Source organism: Zea mays, chromosome 5 (assembly GCF_902167145.1).
Source record: "Zea mays cultivar B73 chromosome 5, Zm-B73-REFERENCE-NAM-5.0, whole genome shotgun sequence".
NCBI lineage: Eukaryota > Viridiplantae > Streptophyta > Magnoliopsida > Poales > Poaceae > Zea > Zea mays.
In genome coordinates, this window is record NC_050100.1 from 203,914,527 (window position 1) to 203,932,760 (window position 18,234).

Consider the following 18,234-nt stretch of genomic DNA (forward strand, 5'->3'; position numbering starts at 1 on the left):
GATGAAGGAAGCGGGATCCACAAGTGGAGAAAAATTTAATGCTCCCATTTCTCACTCTTATCTTTGTGATTATATGTTGACTTGGGATTCAGGGAAATTGGTTGTTAAATATGTGGGTGCCTACACTAAAAGAAAAGTCATGAAAAGAAGTGTGTAGGTACCCAAGGCTATAACTAACATTGCAGGACCCAATTCAATTTGGGTACCTAAAAGCATAGCCTAAATTTGTTTTGCAGGTCTACTCCTCTGGTGGGTCAAGTTGGGTGCTTGACAGTGGATGTACAAATCACATGATCGGGGAGAAAGACATGTTTCATTCCTTGCAACTAACTCAAGAAGCACAAGAAATTGTGTTTGGAGATAGTGGCAAGAGTAAGGTGATTGATATTGGTAAACTTCCTATCTCTGACCAACAATCACTTTCAAATGTTTTACTAGTAGAATCTTTAAGCTACAATTTGATGTCTGTTTCACAACTTTGTGGAATGGGTTATAATTGTCTATTTTCTGATGTGGATGTGAAGATCCTTAGAAGGGAGGATTCCTCAGTTGCCTTTACGGGTCGCCTGAAGGGCAAGCTTTATCTTGTTGATTTCACAACAAGTAAGGTGACGCTTGAGACCTGTTTAGTGGCAAAGTCCGACAAGGGTTGGCTATGGCATCGCCGGCTAGCTCATGTCAGTATGAGGAATTTGGCCAAACTTCAAAAGGATAGTCACATCATTGGACTAACAAATGTTGTGTTTGAGAAAGATAGGGTTTGTGGCGCATGCCAAGCAGGAAAGCAACATGGAGTCCCACATCAATCAAAGAATGTGGTCACAACAAAGAGGCCATTGGAGCTTCTTCACATGGACCTCTTCGGACCTGTGGCTTACATCAGTATTAGTGGTAGTAAGTATGGCTTAGTTATTGTTGATGATTTTTCTCGCTTCACCTGGGTTTTATTTTTGAGTGACAAAGGTGAAACCCAAGAGACCTTGAAGAAATTCATGAGAATAGCTCAAAATGAGTTTGAGCTTAAAATCAAGAAAGTGAGAAGTGACAATGGGACAGAATTCAAGAACACAGGTGTCGAAGAATTCTTAGGCAAAGAAGGAATCAAACATGAGTTCTCGGTTCCCTACACTCCACAACAAAATGGTGTTGTGGAAAGGAAGAACCGAACACTAATTGAAGCCGCTAGAACCATGTTGGATGAGTACAAGACCCCTGGCAATTTTTGGGCAGAGGCGGTCAACACCGCCTGTCATGCAATCAACCGCCTTTATCTTCACAAGATCTACAAGAAGACTACCTACGAGCTTCTCACAGGTAACAAACCTAAAGTTGATTACTTTAGAGTATTTGGTTGTAAATGCTTTATTCTTAACAAGAAAGTCAAGAGCTCAAAGTTTGCTCCTAGAGTGGACTAAGGCTTCTTGCTTGGTTATGCATCAAATGCGCATGGATATCGTGTTTTCAACAATACCACCGGTCTTGTTGAAATAGCGATAGACGTGACATTTGATGAGTCTAATGGCTCGCAAGGGCATGTTTCTAATGACATTGCAGGAAATGAAGAACCACCTTGTGAGGCCATAAAGAAGCTTGCAATAGGTGAAGTGAGACCTCAAGAAAAGGATGATGAGGAAGGAACCTTGTGGATGACCAATGAGGTTTTTGATGTGGGCGCAAAGGTGGTGGGTGATAAATCCTCCACCCAAGCAAACCCATCAACCTCAAGTCATCCAAGTCTTGAAGAAGGTCATCAACCCCAAAGGATGCCAACCGTGGTAGAAGATGAACATGAAAGTGTTGATGGTGAAGTACCTCTTGATCAAGTGGATGATGAGGAGGAGTAAATTCAAAGACAACCATCAGTGTCCCATCCTCGAGTCCATCATACCATTCAAAGAGATCATCCGGTGGACAACATCCTGGGTAGCATCAGGAGAGGGGTAACAACTCGATCCGGTTTAGCAAATTTTTGTGAATTTTACTCATTTGTCTCCTCTCTTGAGCCACTTAAGGTTGAAGAAGCGCTGGGTGATCCGGATTGGATAATTGCCATGCAAGAGGAGTTGAACAACTTCACCCGAAATGAAGTCTGGTCCTTGGTTCAAAGACCCAAGCAAAATGTGATTGGGACAAAATGGGTCTTTAGGAACAAACAAGATGAACATGGCATTGTTACAAGAAACAAAGCACGGTTGGTTGCCCAAGGCTACACTCAAGTGGAGGGACTTGATTTTGGTGAAACATATGCGCCGGTAGCAAGGTTAGAGTCAATTAGAATATTAATTGCCTATGCTACTAACCATGATTTCAAGTTATACCAAATGGACATCAAGAGCGCATTTTTAAATGGACCACTACAAGAGAGGGTCTATGTGGAGCAACCACCGGGCTTTGAAGATCCAAGCAAGCCAAACCACGTCTATCTACTTCACAAAGCGCTCTACGGGCTTAAACAAGCCCCTAGAGCTTGGTATGATTGTCTTAAAGATTTTTTAATTAAGAATGGATTTACAATAGGAAAAGCTGACTCTACATTATTCACTCGCAAAGTTGATAATGAGTTATTTGTGTGCCAAATATATGTCAATGACATTATATTTGGTAGTACTAATGAAAATTTTTGTGAAGAATTTAGCAAAGTAATGACGAACAGGTTTGAGATGTCTATGATGGGCGAGCTCAAATACTTCCTGGGGTTTCAAGTCAAACAACTCAAGGAAGGTACCTTTTTATGCCAAACCAAATATACACAAGACATGCTCAGGAAGTTTGGCATGGAAAAGGCAAAGCACGCCAAGACTCCAATGTCATCAAATGGACATCTTGACCTAAATGAAGAAGGTAAACCGGTAGACCAAAAATTATATAGATCAATGATAAGGTCGCTGCTTTACTTATGTGCATCTAGACCTGACATCATGTTAAGTGTTTTGCATGTGTGCACGTTTTCAAGCTAATCCTAAAGATTGCCATCTTGTTGCCATTAAGAGAATCCTAAGATACTTAGTCCACACCCAAAAACTAGGATTATGGTATCCTAAAGGCTCCCTTTTCGATTTACTTGGCTACTCTGACTCAGACTATGTCGGTTGCAAAATAGATCGAAAAAGCACTACTGGGACTTGCCAATTCCTTGGGTGGTCCTTAGTGTCATGGAGTTCCAAAAAACAAAATTGTGTTGCACTTTCCACTGCAGAAGCTGAGTACATAGCAGCTGGAGCATGTTGTGCACAGTTGTTATGGATGAAGTAAACCCTTAGAGACTTTGGTTGTGAGTTTAATAAGATTCCACTACTGTGTGACAATGAGAGTGTCATAAAACTTGCAAACAATCCTGTGCAACACTCTAGAACCAAACACATTGATATTAGACATCATTTCTTGAGAGACCATGAAGCCAAAAGAGATATCGAATTATTTCATGTGAGCACTGAAAATCAACTAGCCGATATCTTCACCAAACCCCTTGATGAGACTAGGTTTTGTTTTCTTAGGAGTGAACTAAACATCTCGGATTCTCGAAACGTGTCTTAAAACTTAAATTTGAATCATGATTGTTTGATATAAAATTGCTTTATGCACAAAATGACATGTGAAATCATGTTTTTATTGCCAAAGTTACTCATGTCATAAATATTGATTGTGTTTTAGGCCTTACCAGGCTATATCTAAAATCTGGTTGAGTAAACCGGCTGAGTAGGCCACTCAATCGGTTTTCCTCTGGTGAGAACCGGTTGAACCGGTTTTTGTCGCCTCTACGTCCGCGCTGTCTGTCAGCCCCGCAGTCTGCGCCGTCAGTTTCGCAGACTGCGCTATCAGTGTGGCAGGTTTTCCACGCAGTCAACGTCGTTTTCTGTGTGCTTTAACTGTTCACGCTGCAGCAAAACCGGTTGAACCGGTTTTGGTCCGCTAACCAGCCATCGCCTCCTCCTTTTTCTCCTCCCCTTCCTTCTTTCACTCTTTACCCTTTCATTTGTGACTGCCGCCGTCGCCTTCACTTTTCCTCTCTCTCTCACACACACACTCACACCACACTCCAAATCCCTTTCGAGTCATCAAATCCTTAAGGAGTTTGTTGGAGATTTGTTCCTCTCGGCCTCCTCCATCAACTCCTTCCTCTTCATTGGGATTTCTGTGGTTGAATCATCAGATCGAGGTATTGTCTTTTCCCATTTTCTTGACTCGATCTAAACCATTCTTGATTATCGTGTGTATCTTTTCAAGGATACTGTGTAGTTTAGGTGCTTGCCACACTTAAACTGTTTTCTTTTGTCTCGAGCATTGTTTGAGTTTAGTTGTTTGGTATTGTTCGTTGTAGTTGAACCGCTCACATGAACGGTTGAAGTGCATGCTCAATATCATACGTGTCTTTACTCAAACGTGTTTGTTAAAATCCTTGAACATCGATTTCCTCACCATATGTTCTCCTTTTTATCTTAAGGATGGTGCGTCGTAGGAACCCGTCAGTAGTTGAATCTGACTCCGATGATGATTAAAAAATTCATGAAGAAACTCCTCCGCGTTCCAGATCCAAGCGCGGGCGAGGATCCGGAAATGTGATGCAAGGTGGTGAGGCCTCAGGGTCTCATGGTGCTCGCGATCGAACGACCCGGAATCCCTCCGGTCGGTCTTGACCCGTGGCCAATCCACAGGCATGGGAGCCAACTAGCGATGATGATGGAGGCAAGGATGATGAAGTTGATCTCCCCTCTGCCAACGCACCCATTATCCGGGGGTTGGTTCTTCACAGGGCGAAGGCTCGTCGATCTGCAAATGAGCCTGTCATAGATTTCACTGCCAGCGGAGGGTCTACCCTTCTCCAGGACATCCGCTTCCAAAATCCTACATTAAGTATTCGTGATGCTAGGATCGATGGTAATCGGTTCTGGACCCTTCAACATGTTGATTTTTACAACTCTGTGATTCTTCCCAAGAAGCATCAGCCTATCCTGCATCAAAGATATATTAACTGGGAAGGATGTGAAGCAATTGGTGATCCAGAGATGACACAGGCTTTGAGGGCCTGTGAGAGGAAGAGGATGAAGAACATTATGACATTCCAATATGATTGGAATGATGAAGTTATTGCTCAGTTCTATTCTACCCTTTGGATCAAGCTGGCTGATGAGGAAAGTCCTTATAATTTTCCTTATCTCAATTTCTATATCGAAGGCAACTGGTATAAGGTGAGCTACCGGAGGTTTGCTCACATCCTTGGATTTTCTGATGGAGATATTTCTGGTGATAAGATTAAGATTCATGACTTTCGTCCTCCCACCAAGGATGAAGCCAGGGATCTTCATATCTCTGAGACTGATAAATATTGGGAGTCAACCAATCTACATAAGTTCTACAGATATATTAACTCGCTCTGCAGAATAACTCGCATTCCAAAAGGAGGTAACCAAATGAATATCCTAGGTGAGAGCAAGGTCTTGCTCTCATTTATGAAGCCAAATAGTTCAGAAAGTATCAATGTATTTGACATGATTTGGCAAGAAATCATTCATGCTGCCTGCTTCCCTCTCAAGGGATGTCTTCACGCCCCCTTCATCATGAAGATGATCGAGGTGGTGACTCAGTTTCACTTTGAAAAAGGAACAATACATCTCTCGTACACCCCCTTCTGGATTGATCCAAACAATCCAGCAGGGCGTCTGAGGAAAGCTCCCTCCAGCTCTCGTGGACCTGCTGCTGCCGGCCCCTCGCGTCCATCTCCTGGTCGCGGATCTCCCACACCACGTGGTCGTGGTCGTGGTCGAGGTCATGGTCGTGGGATGGGCGCTCGACTGGCCCATGGTATTGCAGCATTCTTCTCCATGTGCAGGAACATATCTTCTGATGTGCATGAGCTGGCGAGGTGCCAGCGGGAGACTGACGACAACCTCCGTCGTCAAGATTCTTCCATGAGTATGCCATTTGCTCCCCACTCGCCTGATGTGCCTCTTCATCCTCCGCCACCAGAAATCAATGAATGACACCAGCAGACCTATGGGGTGCCCTTTATGTCAGCTGAAGATGAAGAAGAAGAATTTTTTGATGATCGTGAGCAGTTTGCCACGCCTCCCCACCAGGGGGATCCGGATCAATCCTCTTCATATCCTCCTCCTCAGGATCCTTCAGGCAGCTTTCCTCCCCCAGCTCAGCCTAGAGAAGAAAACTTTGCGGCTAACTTGGCAACTCAATTCTTTGGTCCGCCTCCTCCTCAGTGGTGATTTGTGGCTGATGGTTCTCTCCTTTTTGGTGCTAGTTGCCAAAAAGGGGGAGAAGGATTCTCATCTTGGCAGCGCTTTTAATTTTTGTAATGAACACCTGGTCTGTAATAATTTTATTCGCCTGACTATTGTGATGCATGTGGTGATGGCCTAGAGCCACAAATATTTTAATGATGTGATGACCTTATTGTAATAGCCAGTACCATTTCATATCTTATGCTATACAATGATGGACTTGTCTGTGTAATGCTATTTTTCTTATCACATATTATATAATTCTGATTGCATCCTCAGTTTTTGTGCATTGTGTTGGTTGTTCACTCTCCCCAAATATGTTGCAAATTGACATATAAAGTCAATATGAATATCACAAAACTCATGCACATATTTAGGGGGAGCTGCACATACACAAGTACTTATATCTCGCCAGTGTTCTTACTTTTTAATTTTTATCTCTACTCTAGTTTGTTTTGGCATCAATCACCAAAAAGGGGGAGATTGTAAGTGCAATCAACCCTAATTGAGGGTTTTGGTGATTAAATGACAAAACAAACATAGATTCTAACAAGTTTGCTCCTAGCATGTACACAGTTATTCTACAGACAGGAGAAGCATGGATCTTATGAGTATGCAAATGTAAAGCACATCGGATTTAAATTCTACATCATATGGCGTGCTCCAAGTGCTTGGAAACAACGATAGTATCTATTTTATAATTCTTGAGTTATAGAAATCGTCGTTCGATTCGCAATAAGTTAAGTGAGTTATGCAATGAGCTCAATTCAAATTCCTTCAAAATCTACTAAGAGAACACTTTTCTAGATTATGAATGCCCTTTGAAAAACCATTCTTACTCCCCACAAAAGTTCCACCTTGGTTCACTTCAGATTTGTCAAAACTTGCTCTTCAATTTCAAAAACCGGTTCAACCGGACCTGAAACCGGTTCAACCGGTTTCTGGACTGTCTCTCCTGCCACTTCTGTCCTGCCAGTCTGACAGTCAAAAGCTGTCAGAAAAGTCGTGTGCGGATATTTTTTGAAAACTGGTTCAACCGGATTTGAGCCCGGCTCAACCGATTTTGAGTCCGGTCGAGTCTCCGCCTGAGTAGGTCAGTGAACTGAGAACCCCCTGGTGGAAACCGGTTCAACCGGTTTTTGGTCTTTTTCTCCCAACGGCTGCCAGCTTTTGGGGGATCCTTTAAATACCCCCACACTCTCTCTCTTCATTCACTTCTGCCCTTCCACGAATTCTTGGCTGACCAACCTCAAAACAAAGGCATTCATTTCACCTCTCACACCCGAAATCACATCCCCTTCAATCGTTTGAAGGATCCTTGGCGTGAGGTGAAGTCGATCTAACACACTGTTGATTTCATCTTGATTCTCCTATTCTCTTCACTCTCGAGCTCATTGCAAACTTAACCTTGTGCGGATTTGTTACTCTTGGAACCTTGTGTTCCTTGACGGTTAGAGGTTGCTTGGGAGTCTCCAAATTTGTGGACGACCCCAAGAAGTTTGTATCACCCGCTCTTTGAGCAAATTTGAGAAGAGATTGCCTTGACCTTGGTGGTCGGCTTGTGGAGGATTAGGGTTGGAAAAGACCCGGCCCTTTGTGGGCTCCTCAACGAGGAGTAGGACACCTTTGTGGTGGTTGCCGAACCTCGGGTTAAATCGTGTGTTCTTGTGTGTTCTTGATAAGCACTTTAATTGGTTGGTTAGTTCATATTCGGTTATATTGTGTGCAAATTGTGTGAAAACAATTCACACCGATTTGTCATCTATTTGAGTGGATTTTCTATAGGGCAAGACTTTAGCATAATCTCTAACTACTTCGTCACATTTGTTTAACTGTTTATCTAATCTAAGCTGAGCAGGTTCAAACTTGTTCAGTTGTAAACAAAATCAACTGAACCGGTTTGCACCAGTGCAACTTGAATTTGACACTATTTCGAAGTTTTTAGTGGAAAATTTCAGGTGTAGCCTATTCACCCCCTCTAGGCTACTTTCACTTGGTGATGCGCTAAATTTTAGAGGACGCTATAGAGGACGTTCTTGTACCCGTAGGGGACGTAAAGGTACTCTAGGGGGTGTTTGGTTTAAGGAATCACTATATCCAAATTGAGGTGGTGCATCATGGGTTCATTCCTCAAATTTGGTGGGATAACTTTATTCATCATATTAGTACTAACTAATTAATTATGAGGAATGAGGTGGTGAGAGATCAACTCATTCTATTCCATAAACCAAACAAAAATAGTGAAGACTGAGAAGATGATGGAATAGCTCAATCGTGAAATAGACGCTTTAGTTAGTGCGTGCTGGGGAGACAGCCTAAACGCAACCAGTAGCCGGAGTCCGAAGTCGGGCCCTCCCTTCTGCCCGCGACCGCGTTAGCTAAACCCGACCCAGCAACCAGGCCACCGCTCCTTTCCTCTCCGATCCGGATCTCCCCACCCGCTCCGGCGAGCCATCGCCGCGTCGCCTCCACGCGACCGACTACTTCTCATATCAATCTATCTATCCGGCTTACCCGCCGCCGCACGCACCAAGGTTGCGTTCACCATATTACCTGTTTGCTTATCTTCTCCCGAGCCCAGCAAACCCTAGCCGCCGCCACCCATGGACATAGAGGCCGACGGACGATTCGGCAACAAACGAGTGCACAATCGCCTAGGCCCGGGCTCCGGCGGCGCTCCACCATCTACCAACGGAAAGGTCTGCAACTACTGGCGTGCCGGTCGGTGCAACCGCTTTCCGTGCCCCTTCCTCCACAGCGAGCTCCCCGAGGCTGCGCCGCCCAAGCGCCCCACTGGACCCGGGGGGAACGTATGGCGCAACCCCAACACCGGAGGACGAGGAGGTGGCCATCACAATAGATGGGGGAAGGGCCCAGGAGGGGGCAGCGGGATTGCGAGCCACAAGCCGCCTGAGAGGCCCTGCAAGTACTTTCTCGCCGGTACCGAATGTAGCTATGGCGAGAGGTGCCGCTATCCGCACAGCTACTGCATAAGCGATAGTATCGCGATGCTTACCTTGCTCAAGGGACACGAGCAGGTAAAGTTTAATCTCTGCCAATTTGCCTGTCTGGCAAAAAAACATGGAAGTTTTTTTCTAACCGAGCTGCATTGGTTGCCTTCAGGGTGTCACGGGCATTGCACTGCCCGCTGGGTCAGACAAGCTTTATTCCGGGAGTAAGGATGGAACTGTTCGCATGTGGGATTGCCAAACTGGGCAGGTAGCTGAGATGCCATTAGATCCAATCTTTTGAGACTTTTGTTATGTTCCTTGTGACAAAAATTCAGTACATCTTTGCTGTTGGTGGTCTGTTAGTGTGCTGGTGTCATCACCATGGGTCGTGAGGTTGGGTGTATGATCATTGAAGGTCCGTGGTTATTTGTTGGAATACCTGATGCAGTGAAGGTACGTAATACTTCAAAATTGTGCATTTCTCATTGTTTCAGATTTCAGAAGTTGAGGCAACTTAGCACTAGCTCATCAATGTTATAGGCTCAAGGCACGTCTCTCCTGCCTATCATCTGATTGGACATTAGGCATCGCCGCTGCTCCCTTAGCTCTTTTTAAATTCTGATGAAGTTTATCACCATTGGTGTTCTGCATGCATGAATATATAGTCTTTTACTTCAGGTTTGGAATATGCAAACAGCAGCGGAAATGAGCCTTACTGGACCAACTGGGCAAGTCTATGCACTCGCCGTTGCCAGTGAGTTACTCTTTGCTGCAACACAAGTAAGCTTCCCCCTATTTTGGGTTTATCTTTGTTTTGTTGTGAAACTTCAAATTCTTCATTGTTTCAATTCTATTTTGTTGCTTGGTGCAGGCTGGGAGGATTTTAGCATGGAGATTTAGTGCCGCAACTAACTGTTTTGAGCCAGCTGCTTCTCTAGATGGCCATAAGCTTGCTGTTGTTTCATTGATAGTAGGAGGCATGAGGCTTTATTCTGCTTCAATGGATAAAACTATCAGAGTATGCAAAGCTTGTTCACCCACACTCATGCTCAGTCTTAAGATAGATTCAATATATGAAGAAGTATATGCTGTGTCATGAGATTTTAAGTTCTTGTTGATGTTTGACTCCCTTGCTTTATGCCCGCCTTCACTTAAAACCATACTGTTTTTTTAATCATTTCTGTTACCTGTGCTTTTATAGTGCACTGCATGCTCAATTAATTCCACGCGCTCCATAGTTTTCTAAGTGGATGTTGCTATTTGAATTCTATTTAACAATCATGTATGATCATCTCTTGAATGTATGCTTAGTATTTCAATCAACATAAATTCATGAAACTATTGAAACTTAATGCTGGTGCAAATCTGGTCCTGAGTAGGCACCCTTGTAGTCTCGTTATGTAGGTGGTACATGCATGCATTATATAGTATTTTCTCTGCAGTGACAATCCCTTGATTCTCATATAATAGCCAGCATGCATGGACGTTTTGTGTTGATATTTCCAATTGGCTGCAGAACAGTTGGAGCTAGTGTGTGAAAGAAAAGAAGTGCACTATAGTACTGTATGATTTGATTTCCAAAGGATACCTATCAATGCTGGAACTGTGTACTAGTGCTTAGAAGATATGTGCATGACGGTGCATCTGAAAGTTGAATTTATTCACAGTGCAGTGAATGCTCGTCACTCCAGTGTTTTGGTGTCTTCGCTCCTTTGGAGATGTGTTGTAATGTGCCTGAATTGTCAATTGAATTGCTTGTTCATGATAACTCTCAGATGTTATTTTATCACATTTTACATTTTTCTATCAAGACAACAGAAATATCCTTGCCTATCTTGTAAAGTCTTCTCAAAATAATAGTAACACAGGTGTGAATTTCAGGTATGGGATTTGGCAACTTTGCAGTGCATACAGACTCTTTCTGATCATACCGATGTTGTTATGTCCGTGCTTTGCTGGGATCAATTTCTATTATCTTGCTCTTTGGATCAAACAATAAAAGTTAGTCGCCATCTACATCATCATTTTGTTGAGTAATTTCATAATTCTCTGTCGATATTAGGTATTTCCCTTGTCAAAGCTGTTCATGGTTCTAATAATTATTTTGGCGCAGGTTTGGGCCGCTACAGAGAGTGGAAACTTAGAAGTAACATATACACACAAAGAGGATCAGGTATAAGGCCCTACACTAGTACAGTCTTAATTGTCACATGTCTGTGTTGTGCTATTATAATCTGTTTATTGCAACCCACTTTTCCAGTTAAAACTAGGGGCTAACTTGGATACACCTGTTCTCCAGGGGATTTTTTGGGGGCTTTGGGTGTGGGGTGGTGGCTTGAGGGGCCAATGATTATTTTTGTTCTCAATGATTAATCAATGTATCATGCCTACAAAGCCACCATATGTTTCCTTGTGCTTCTTCTGTTTTGGAGGGATACGGTTGGTGACCGCGGGGGGGGGGGGGGGGGGGGGGGGGATACTCGGATTGTTCTTGGAAACCTGTAGACCAGCATAAAAGATTGAAATTCCTTTCTTGCCACTAAAAAAAATCTGTAGTTCCCTTTAAGTGTCAATTACTATGGGAAATGATTAGATCACCCTTGCTTCCTCTGCACCAAACAAGCAAAAGAGAAAGCTTCCTTTTCTCCCTTCATTTCTTCTCCCCTAAAGGACATTAGGCACTAGCTCCATCCGATTAAGTCCCAAGATCTCCCACTTCCTGGACACAGCTGTGGCCCTGCACTTGCACATGGAGCACTGAGCGGTGGTGCAGGGGATGGGGACATGGCTTCGGCAGTGGCCTTTGAGGCACTGATGCTGGCGGATATGCCGTGGGTGGTGCCACTTGCTTCTTCCACAAGAAGCACACTCGCGGATCAGCGACACAGAGATCACGGAGGCACACCACAGAAGACATGCAGTGCAGAAGGGTGCTCTACTCTGGTGCCATGGCTCCATGCCCGCATGGCGGCCTATACTGTGCTGGTGTCACAACACAGCATCTTGGTGGATCTCTAAGACCAGTGTAGGTGCACTATGGTGAAGGCGGGCTAGGGGAAGGGAAAGGGGTGTCCTCGGTGGCAGACATCGACTCCACTGGGGATGCCGTGGTTCAGGGCTAGCAGCGACAACATGGCAGCAAAGGATGACAACAGTGAGACCTGCCTCTCAGTCGCCATGGCAAAGGTGAGTCTAACTGCGCCCGGCGCTCAGCCTACGTGGGGTCTTCCTTGTCGTGGCCTATGTTGATTTGATAGTCAAGAGGGAAAAGGGAAGGAGAGCACGCATTAGGTGTTGGACCTCTGACCTGTGGCTGCACAATGCAAGCACAAGGCAGAACGCGAGACACGCAGCAACACAGCAAGGAACGCCAGCCTCTGACGTGCAGTGGCCTATGACCGTGGTGATGAACAATTGAACATGTGTGGTGCTGAGGTGAAGGGCGTGGGACGCGGCAGGCTGGCAAGGTGCGTGCAATGCAAGCCTGAGTCAGAGTGTGGAGCCAGTGGCACCATAGCAGGCTGTAACGACTGATTGAGCACAGGCCTCCATCAAACGTGTATCCCATTTGCCCTGGTTCCTGTACAGCTGTGTTCCAGTGACCTTTGAGGCATGTAGGTGAAGGAGAAATAAGAGCTGGGTAGAGAAGAACAAAATAACAATTTTAGACTCCTGTTAACTACTGTTTCAGCAAAATTAGATGGCAGTGATAGACAGGGAATGAAAAATCGAAATGATGGCAGGCATGACAACTTTTTTCATGGCGAATATAGGATTTCAATCTTTTTTTAATGTCAGATAAGGAATTTTCTTATTGTTTTTAGTGTTAACCATTCCAATATAGTTATTTATTTATGTAAGTTATGTTGAAATTTAAGCAATCCAAGAACTAGACTAGTGGTTTGATCATGCAATATATGGTTTAGTTTTTTTTTGTCAGTATTGTATGTGCACTATTAGAGCTATTTCACTGAGTCACTAGGTCCTGTGTTCGAAGCAGCCTCTCCGCAGCTGCGGCGGAAGGCTTGCCTCAATTTATTTCTTCTCTAGACGCCACTCATGTGGGAGCCTCCGTCACCAGGTCTGCCTAGTGCCTATTGTATGTGCACTATTATTTAGCTAGCATCTATGCTAGTACATGTCGCAGAGTAACTGGAGACTTGAACAGAAAATCCTAACCCAGATGATAATCTGTGCTAGTACATCTCTTGATGGTAGGCAGTCATGTGCAAATAATAGGAGCTTGTGCCTTTCGTACCCAGAAAAGAAGCAGGTCCCAGGGTCGGTGAGGCATGTTGGTTGGCTGGCTTGGGATCACACCTGTTTCCTTATGCCAAGTGTTTTTCCTCACTGCTCGTGCTAATCTTGTCCAAGTAGGGGAGCCAAATCGGCTCCGGCTCAATGAGGATTTTCTTGGTAGTGCCATGAAGCTTGCCTAGCAAAGCAAGCTCTTAGTACTCCTGCCAAATATGTATCCTTGCCCAGCAAGGTCAAGTAAGACTAGGCAAGAGATCTAAAAGTGCCCAAGCGGACCATAACAAACCTGGCAAACAAATTATAGCATGCCCTACATCTTCCATAAAATAGAAGGTTTTTGAGGTTACGTTTCCCATACCCAGTAGGCACTAAACCCTTAAAATGTCTTAATCTTCCTAAGTGGTATTTGAGAATAGTATTTTGAATTCTTAATCACTAACACCCTCTAACTCTCCAACTAACATCTTTTAGTCTTTAAAACCAAGAACAGTTGTCAACTTGTTATATCTGTACTGTTCTTTTTCTGAATTTTTGAATTGAGAACTATGACTTCTGCCTGTACCCATTAGTTATTACTGTCCATCAGAATCGTTTGTTTTGTCAGCATTTCTTTTCGTTTTTTCCAAATCCATGTGGATTGAGGGGGGAATAAATCCACAACTAGTCAAAATCCACCTCAATCCACATGGTTTAAGTACAAAACGAAAAGGCCTAACAGGGTTCATCATCTTTGCCAATTTATTCTGTAACATGCAAATGCAATCCTTCATTATCTTTTCTTATGTTTTGACGTGTATGCTAATGGTTCTCTTCCACCTTCAGGGTGCACTTGCCCTCAGTGGTATGCCTGACGCACAGTCAAAACCTGTGCTACTGTGTTCATTAAATGACAACACTGTCCGCTTATATGATCTGCCATCGTAAGCAAGCTGCAATATTATGATATTTTTAATATATTTTATTTATACAATGCTATCGGGAGTGACTCTTGTTTGTTTTATAGGTTCAGTGACAGAGGCAGATTATTCTCCAAAAAAGAAATTAGGGCAATACAGATGGGTCCTGGTGGTTTATTTTTTACCGGGGATGGAACTGGTGAGCTCAAGGTTTGGCAGTGGGTAGATTTAGCCCAAACCTAATGAACATAGTGTGCTAGATTAGTTTTCTCTCATGTATTTTATGAGGGAGTTCGTACAAATACGCATAATGAGTTCAGGTTGTGGTCGGTGGCCAGTTCTTTTTTTGTAATATGCCCCACATTTGTCACAAATGACACGAGATTCGGTGGATCTGTTCGGCAGTAAAATCAGAAGCAGAGTATGTGTTATGGACTGTAGTTTTGTCCTGGAATGGATTTTAAGACAGGAGAATAATTGGTTGTTGTAATATGTAAGGCACTGGAACGAGCAATTCTGACGACTGCTTGGAGGTGGTGGCAGTTTCAAAAGGATATATGCTAATATACAAGGGTTTGTTCAGCCGCATTTGCAAATGAGCAGGTCTTTTCACGGCCGTACCATTTTTCACAACTGTTGAATGATCATGTTTTTTTTGTAACCTCGATCAGTCATTTGGCTCGGTTTTTGGAAGCTGCACACAGAACCTGTGCCGATATTTATCTATATTTGTTCCTGGATAGCTTCCAGGCTCAGGCTCTGATGATATTTTCTACTTCGCGAGAAAATAAATGGAGCCAATTGGAATTGTGTAGTGGCGCTGCACTGACCTGTCTCCATGCGTCGTTGGATCGGAAACAGGTGCAACTAACGGTCAAATCTGTATGCATTTCTTTCCCCGGTTCATTTTTATTCTGAGATCATAGAATTTACCCGGACACAAGGAATGCCGCTATACTTGTTTCGACGCCATCACTCGAATATTCCATTCCACGATCCGTTCCGGCGCGAAAAGTTGGGTTGTACTTGTGAGGCTTGGAGCCATGCTGGTCGTGTGACTCGTGTTTCCTTTTCATGGCTGTTGCTGTTTGTACTATGATACGTTGATCTTGTCAGCAGATCAACAAGAACTCCTTCCAATCAAAATTCAAAAGTATTGTGGTCACAGAATATGTGACCGAAAGCAGCACTGCACGTCCTAGGGCCACTGCACAAGATCACGAGTCATGACAAATCCTACAGTGGCCCCGCGACATGCAGTGCTTGGAAAGGTTGGAAAAGGAACATCACATTCACAGGATCGATGACATGCAGTGCTGACGAGTGTGCTGATTCTTTGTGGTAATATCTAGGAGAGGAGCCATCCGTTAGCAGTTTTCAGGGATTTTAGTATTTGCCCCATGTGCAGCGATACGACCAGAAGAACACGTCTACGTGGCAACTCTCTAAGTCATCCCAACAGTAGCCTCCTGCGGAAAAAGTAGGCAACATGACGGAGGGAGGAGTTCGGTTCATCTTTCATGGTCAGCTGCTTGTATTCTTGTCGCAAGTTGCGAGTTTTCTTTCAGACCAGCGGTATATCTGAAAAAAGAAAAAACCAGGGCGAGGTAAACGCGGCCGTTTGGAATCTCGACACGTTAGGATAATCAAGCTGCGGACAGAACAAGTATTTTGTTTGCTGGCAGTACCATATGTTGCTTCTTAATCGCATGCTCGAATAACGTATAATTTTGTTAAGCTATTTGGCACATGCATGCCATAAGAGCATCTCCAACAATATCTCCAACAATGTGACCAATAAAAATGATCTACAATTTAAAAATGAGTATATTTTATAAAATTTAAGGCATCAACAAAACATTTCGCTCCAATAGCAAAACATTAAATCTAAATTATAAGGCTCACTACGGTGTAGTATATTTGAGATAGAGTGTCCAATGATTTATTTTAACCAAATTGTATAGTTTTTTCTGCGTAAAACATTGTATTTTAGTTTGAGACATGGTTAGAAAAACAACGAACAAGATCGATGCGTCGCGTCCAGCACACAAGCACACAGTAGTCATGACAAATATTTGCCTTCTCCGAGACAAATATGGACAGAACAAAATTAGCTAAGTGATCGGTTAATTTTCGCACTTTGGGTTTCAAACGAACTAGCTAATAAGAGTATCTCCAAAAGACTAGCTAAATAGTTTGTCAAGCTAAATTTTAGCTACTTAATAGCATAATAGCTCTCCAACAGAGTAGCCATTTAACTTGCTAAGCTATCTGGCTCTCTAAATTAACTCCCTCACTAGCCAAAAATTTTGCTAGCAACTCTCGCTAGACAAGCTAAATTGCATTTTGGAGAGTCTGTTGGAATGAGATGTTATATATAGAGTTTAATATTTATGGAGAGACAAATAAAGAGTCAAATAGAGAGTCAAAAATAAAGAGTATCTTAGAGATGCTCTAAATTAACTAATTTAATCTGCCGGCTTAGCGCCTAGGGTTTCAAACGAACTGGCAAGTTGTGGGCCAGAGAATTGGCAAATTGTTTGCCCACTAAACATTTGACATTACTAATAGATGCTGACAGACTATATTTTAAACACCTATTAGCCAAGACTAAATATACCATAGCTAATTGTTTACCTACTAATTAGCCACTGGCAAACATTTAGGCAGAAGGATCAAACATGGTCTTATGGCCTTAGTATCAAAGCATCACTACTTTTGTAATGAACGATTCAACTAACATGTGCGCGAAAAGGATGTTCTTTGTTCTGAAACTTTACATTAATACAAAGTGGACTCCGTAGACTATGATTGTATTGAAGATAAACGAAGTTCACACTTTGCACTTCATTTGGCCGATCGAGATCATAGAAATGGGTTACATATGGCGGTTGGAATCCCTAGCAAATGCACTATAGTACTATACAGATTTCACTCTAAAAAAAAGGTACTGGAGCATGTTCACCGCATCTTCGGAGATTCTCTCTCTGTAAAAAAATCGTCTCCAGCTTTTAGCTAGATGAGGATGAGGAGCTACTAGCTAGTGACGGGGACTTGAGAAAAGAAAAAAAGAAAAAGAGAGGCGGTTGGCCTCTTGCCTCCGGGCAAAGACGACGAAGCTTTGGGTAGGTATATTGAATATTCGTGGGTTTATTCCCTGAGTAACTGACAGAGTGACAGTCTCTATCTAAACTTTACCGCTGTCCTATATAATTCAGTAATTCAGGTGTTTAAACTTTACCACTCGTCCTGTATAATTCAGTCAAGATGATTTTAGGCGACTTGTACCACTGGCTTAGTATAAATAAAATGCTATTTTTTGTGACTTGTATTTATATTATAACATATCATTTTTTTTGTCCTTACTAGAAAATAATTATAAATTGCATAATTGTCTTTATGCCGAGTTGCCAACACAAATCATGCCTTGTTGAGTTTTTGGTTCCGTTTAACGGTTTTTTTATGTTTGAAACAGAAAATATAGATCGTGTATATAAAAATTACAGCAAACTAAAACTGTAATTTGAAGTAAAATATATTTAATTATCAGCATCTGAAAAGAAACTAAAATATAGAAAATTTAATTTTATCAAGTCCTAATCTTTTACATCGAGGTTGCACTAGAAAGTACTCCCTCTCTGTTCCTATTTACCTCGTGGCATCGTGCCGGCAACTATTGTTGTGTTGCGATTGATTTGCTGTTAGTAGGGTTGTCTTAACCATTGTAGTGGTCCTATTCTTCTCCGCAACCTCCTTTTGAAGGGGCGCTAGTTTACCTAGTCTATGTCATCCTTTTCTTTATTAAATAAAATCGACAACTTTCTGTCTGCATTTATTTAAAAAGAACTATAGCGATTCAGAGAAAAGGGCCATTAAAATTCACAAGCAATCGCATCCTTC

General features: G+C 42.9%; 1 protein-coding gene across 2 annotated transcripts; it reads left to right on the top strand.

The window, feature by feature from the left end:
- The first annotated feature begins 8,532 nt into the window (after nucleotides 1-8,532).
- Nucleotides 8,533-14,922, top strand: LOC100192554 (nucleic acid binding protein). Of its 2 annotated transcripts, none has more exons than XR_566510.4 (9): nucleotides 8,533-9,268; nucleotides 9,354-9,449; nucleotides 9,545-9,634; nucleotides 9,860-9,961; nucleotides 10,053-10,199; nucleotides 11,063-11,210; nucleotides 11,295-11,354; nucleotides 14,261-14,358; nucleotides 14,442-14,922. XR_566510.4 is itself a non-coding variant. In NM_001137770.1 (9 exons), exons 1-9 carry the CDS (start codon nucleotides 8,834-8,836, stop codon nucleotides 14,575-14,577), a joined length of 1,284 nt encoding a protein of 427 aa, NP_001131242.1. In that variant the 5' UTR covers nucleotides 8,590-8,833; the 3' UTR covers nucleotides 14,578-14,921. The 2 variants fall into 2 exon arrangements, 1 of the variants encoding a protein (NP_001131242.1); NM_001137770.1 differs by having other exon boundaries at nucleotides 8,590-9,268; nucleotides 11,063-11,182; nucleotides 14,442-14,921.
- The last annotated feature ends 3,312 nt before the right edge of the window (nucleotides 14,923-18,234 follow it).

Bases quoted from the DNA above. Each gene is read 5' to 3' on its own strand.
- LOC100192554 (NM_001137770.1), top strand. From the start codon at position 8,834: ATGGACATAGAGGCCGACGGACGATTCGGCAACAAACGAGTGCACAAT. The intron at 9,450-9,544 runs GTAGCTGAGATG...GTGGTCTGTTAG, and splicing joins GGGATTGCCAAACTGGGCAG to TGTGCTGGTGTCATCACCAT. The intron at 11,355-14,260 runs GTATAAGGCCCT...TTCCACCTTCAG, and splicing joins ATACACACAAAGAGGATCAG to GGTGCACTTGCCCTCAGTGG.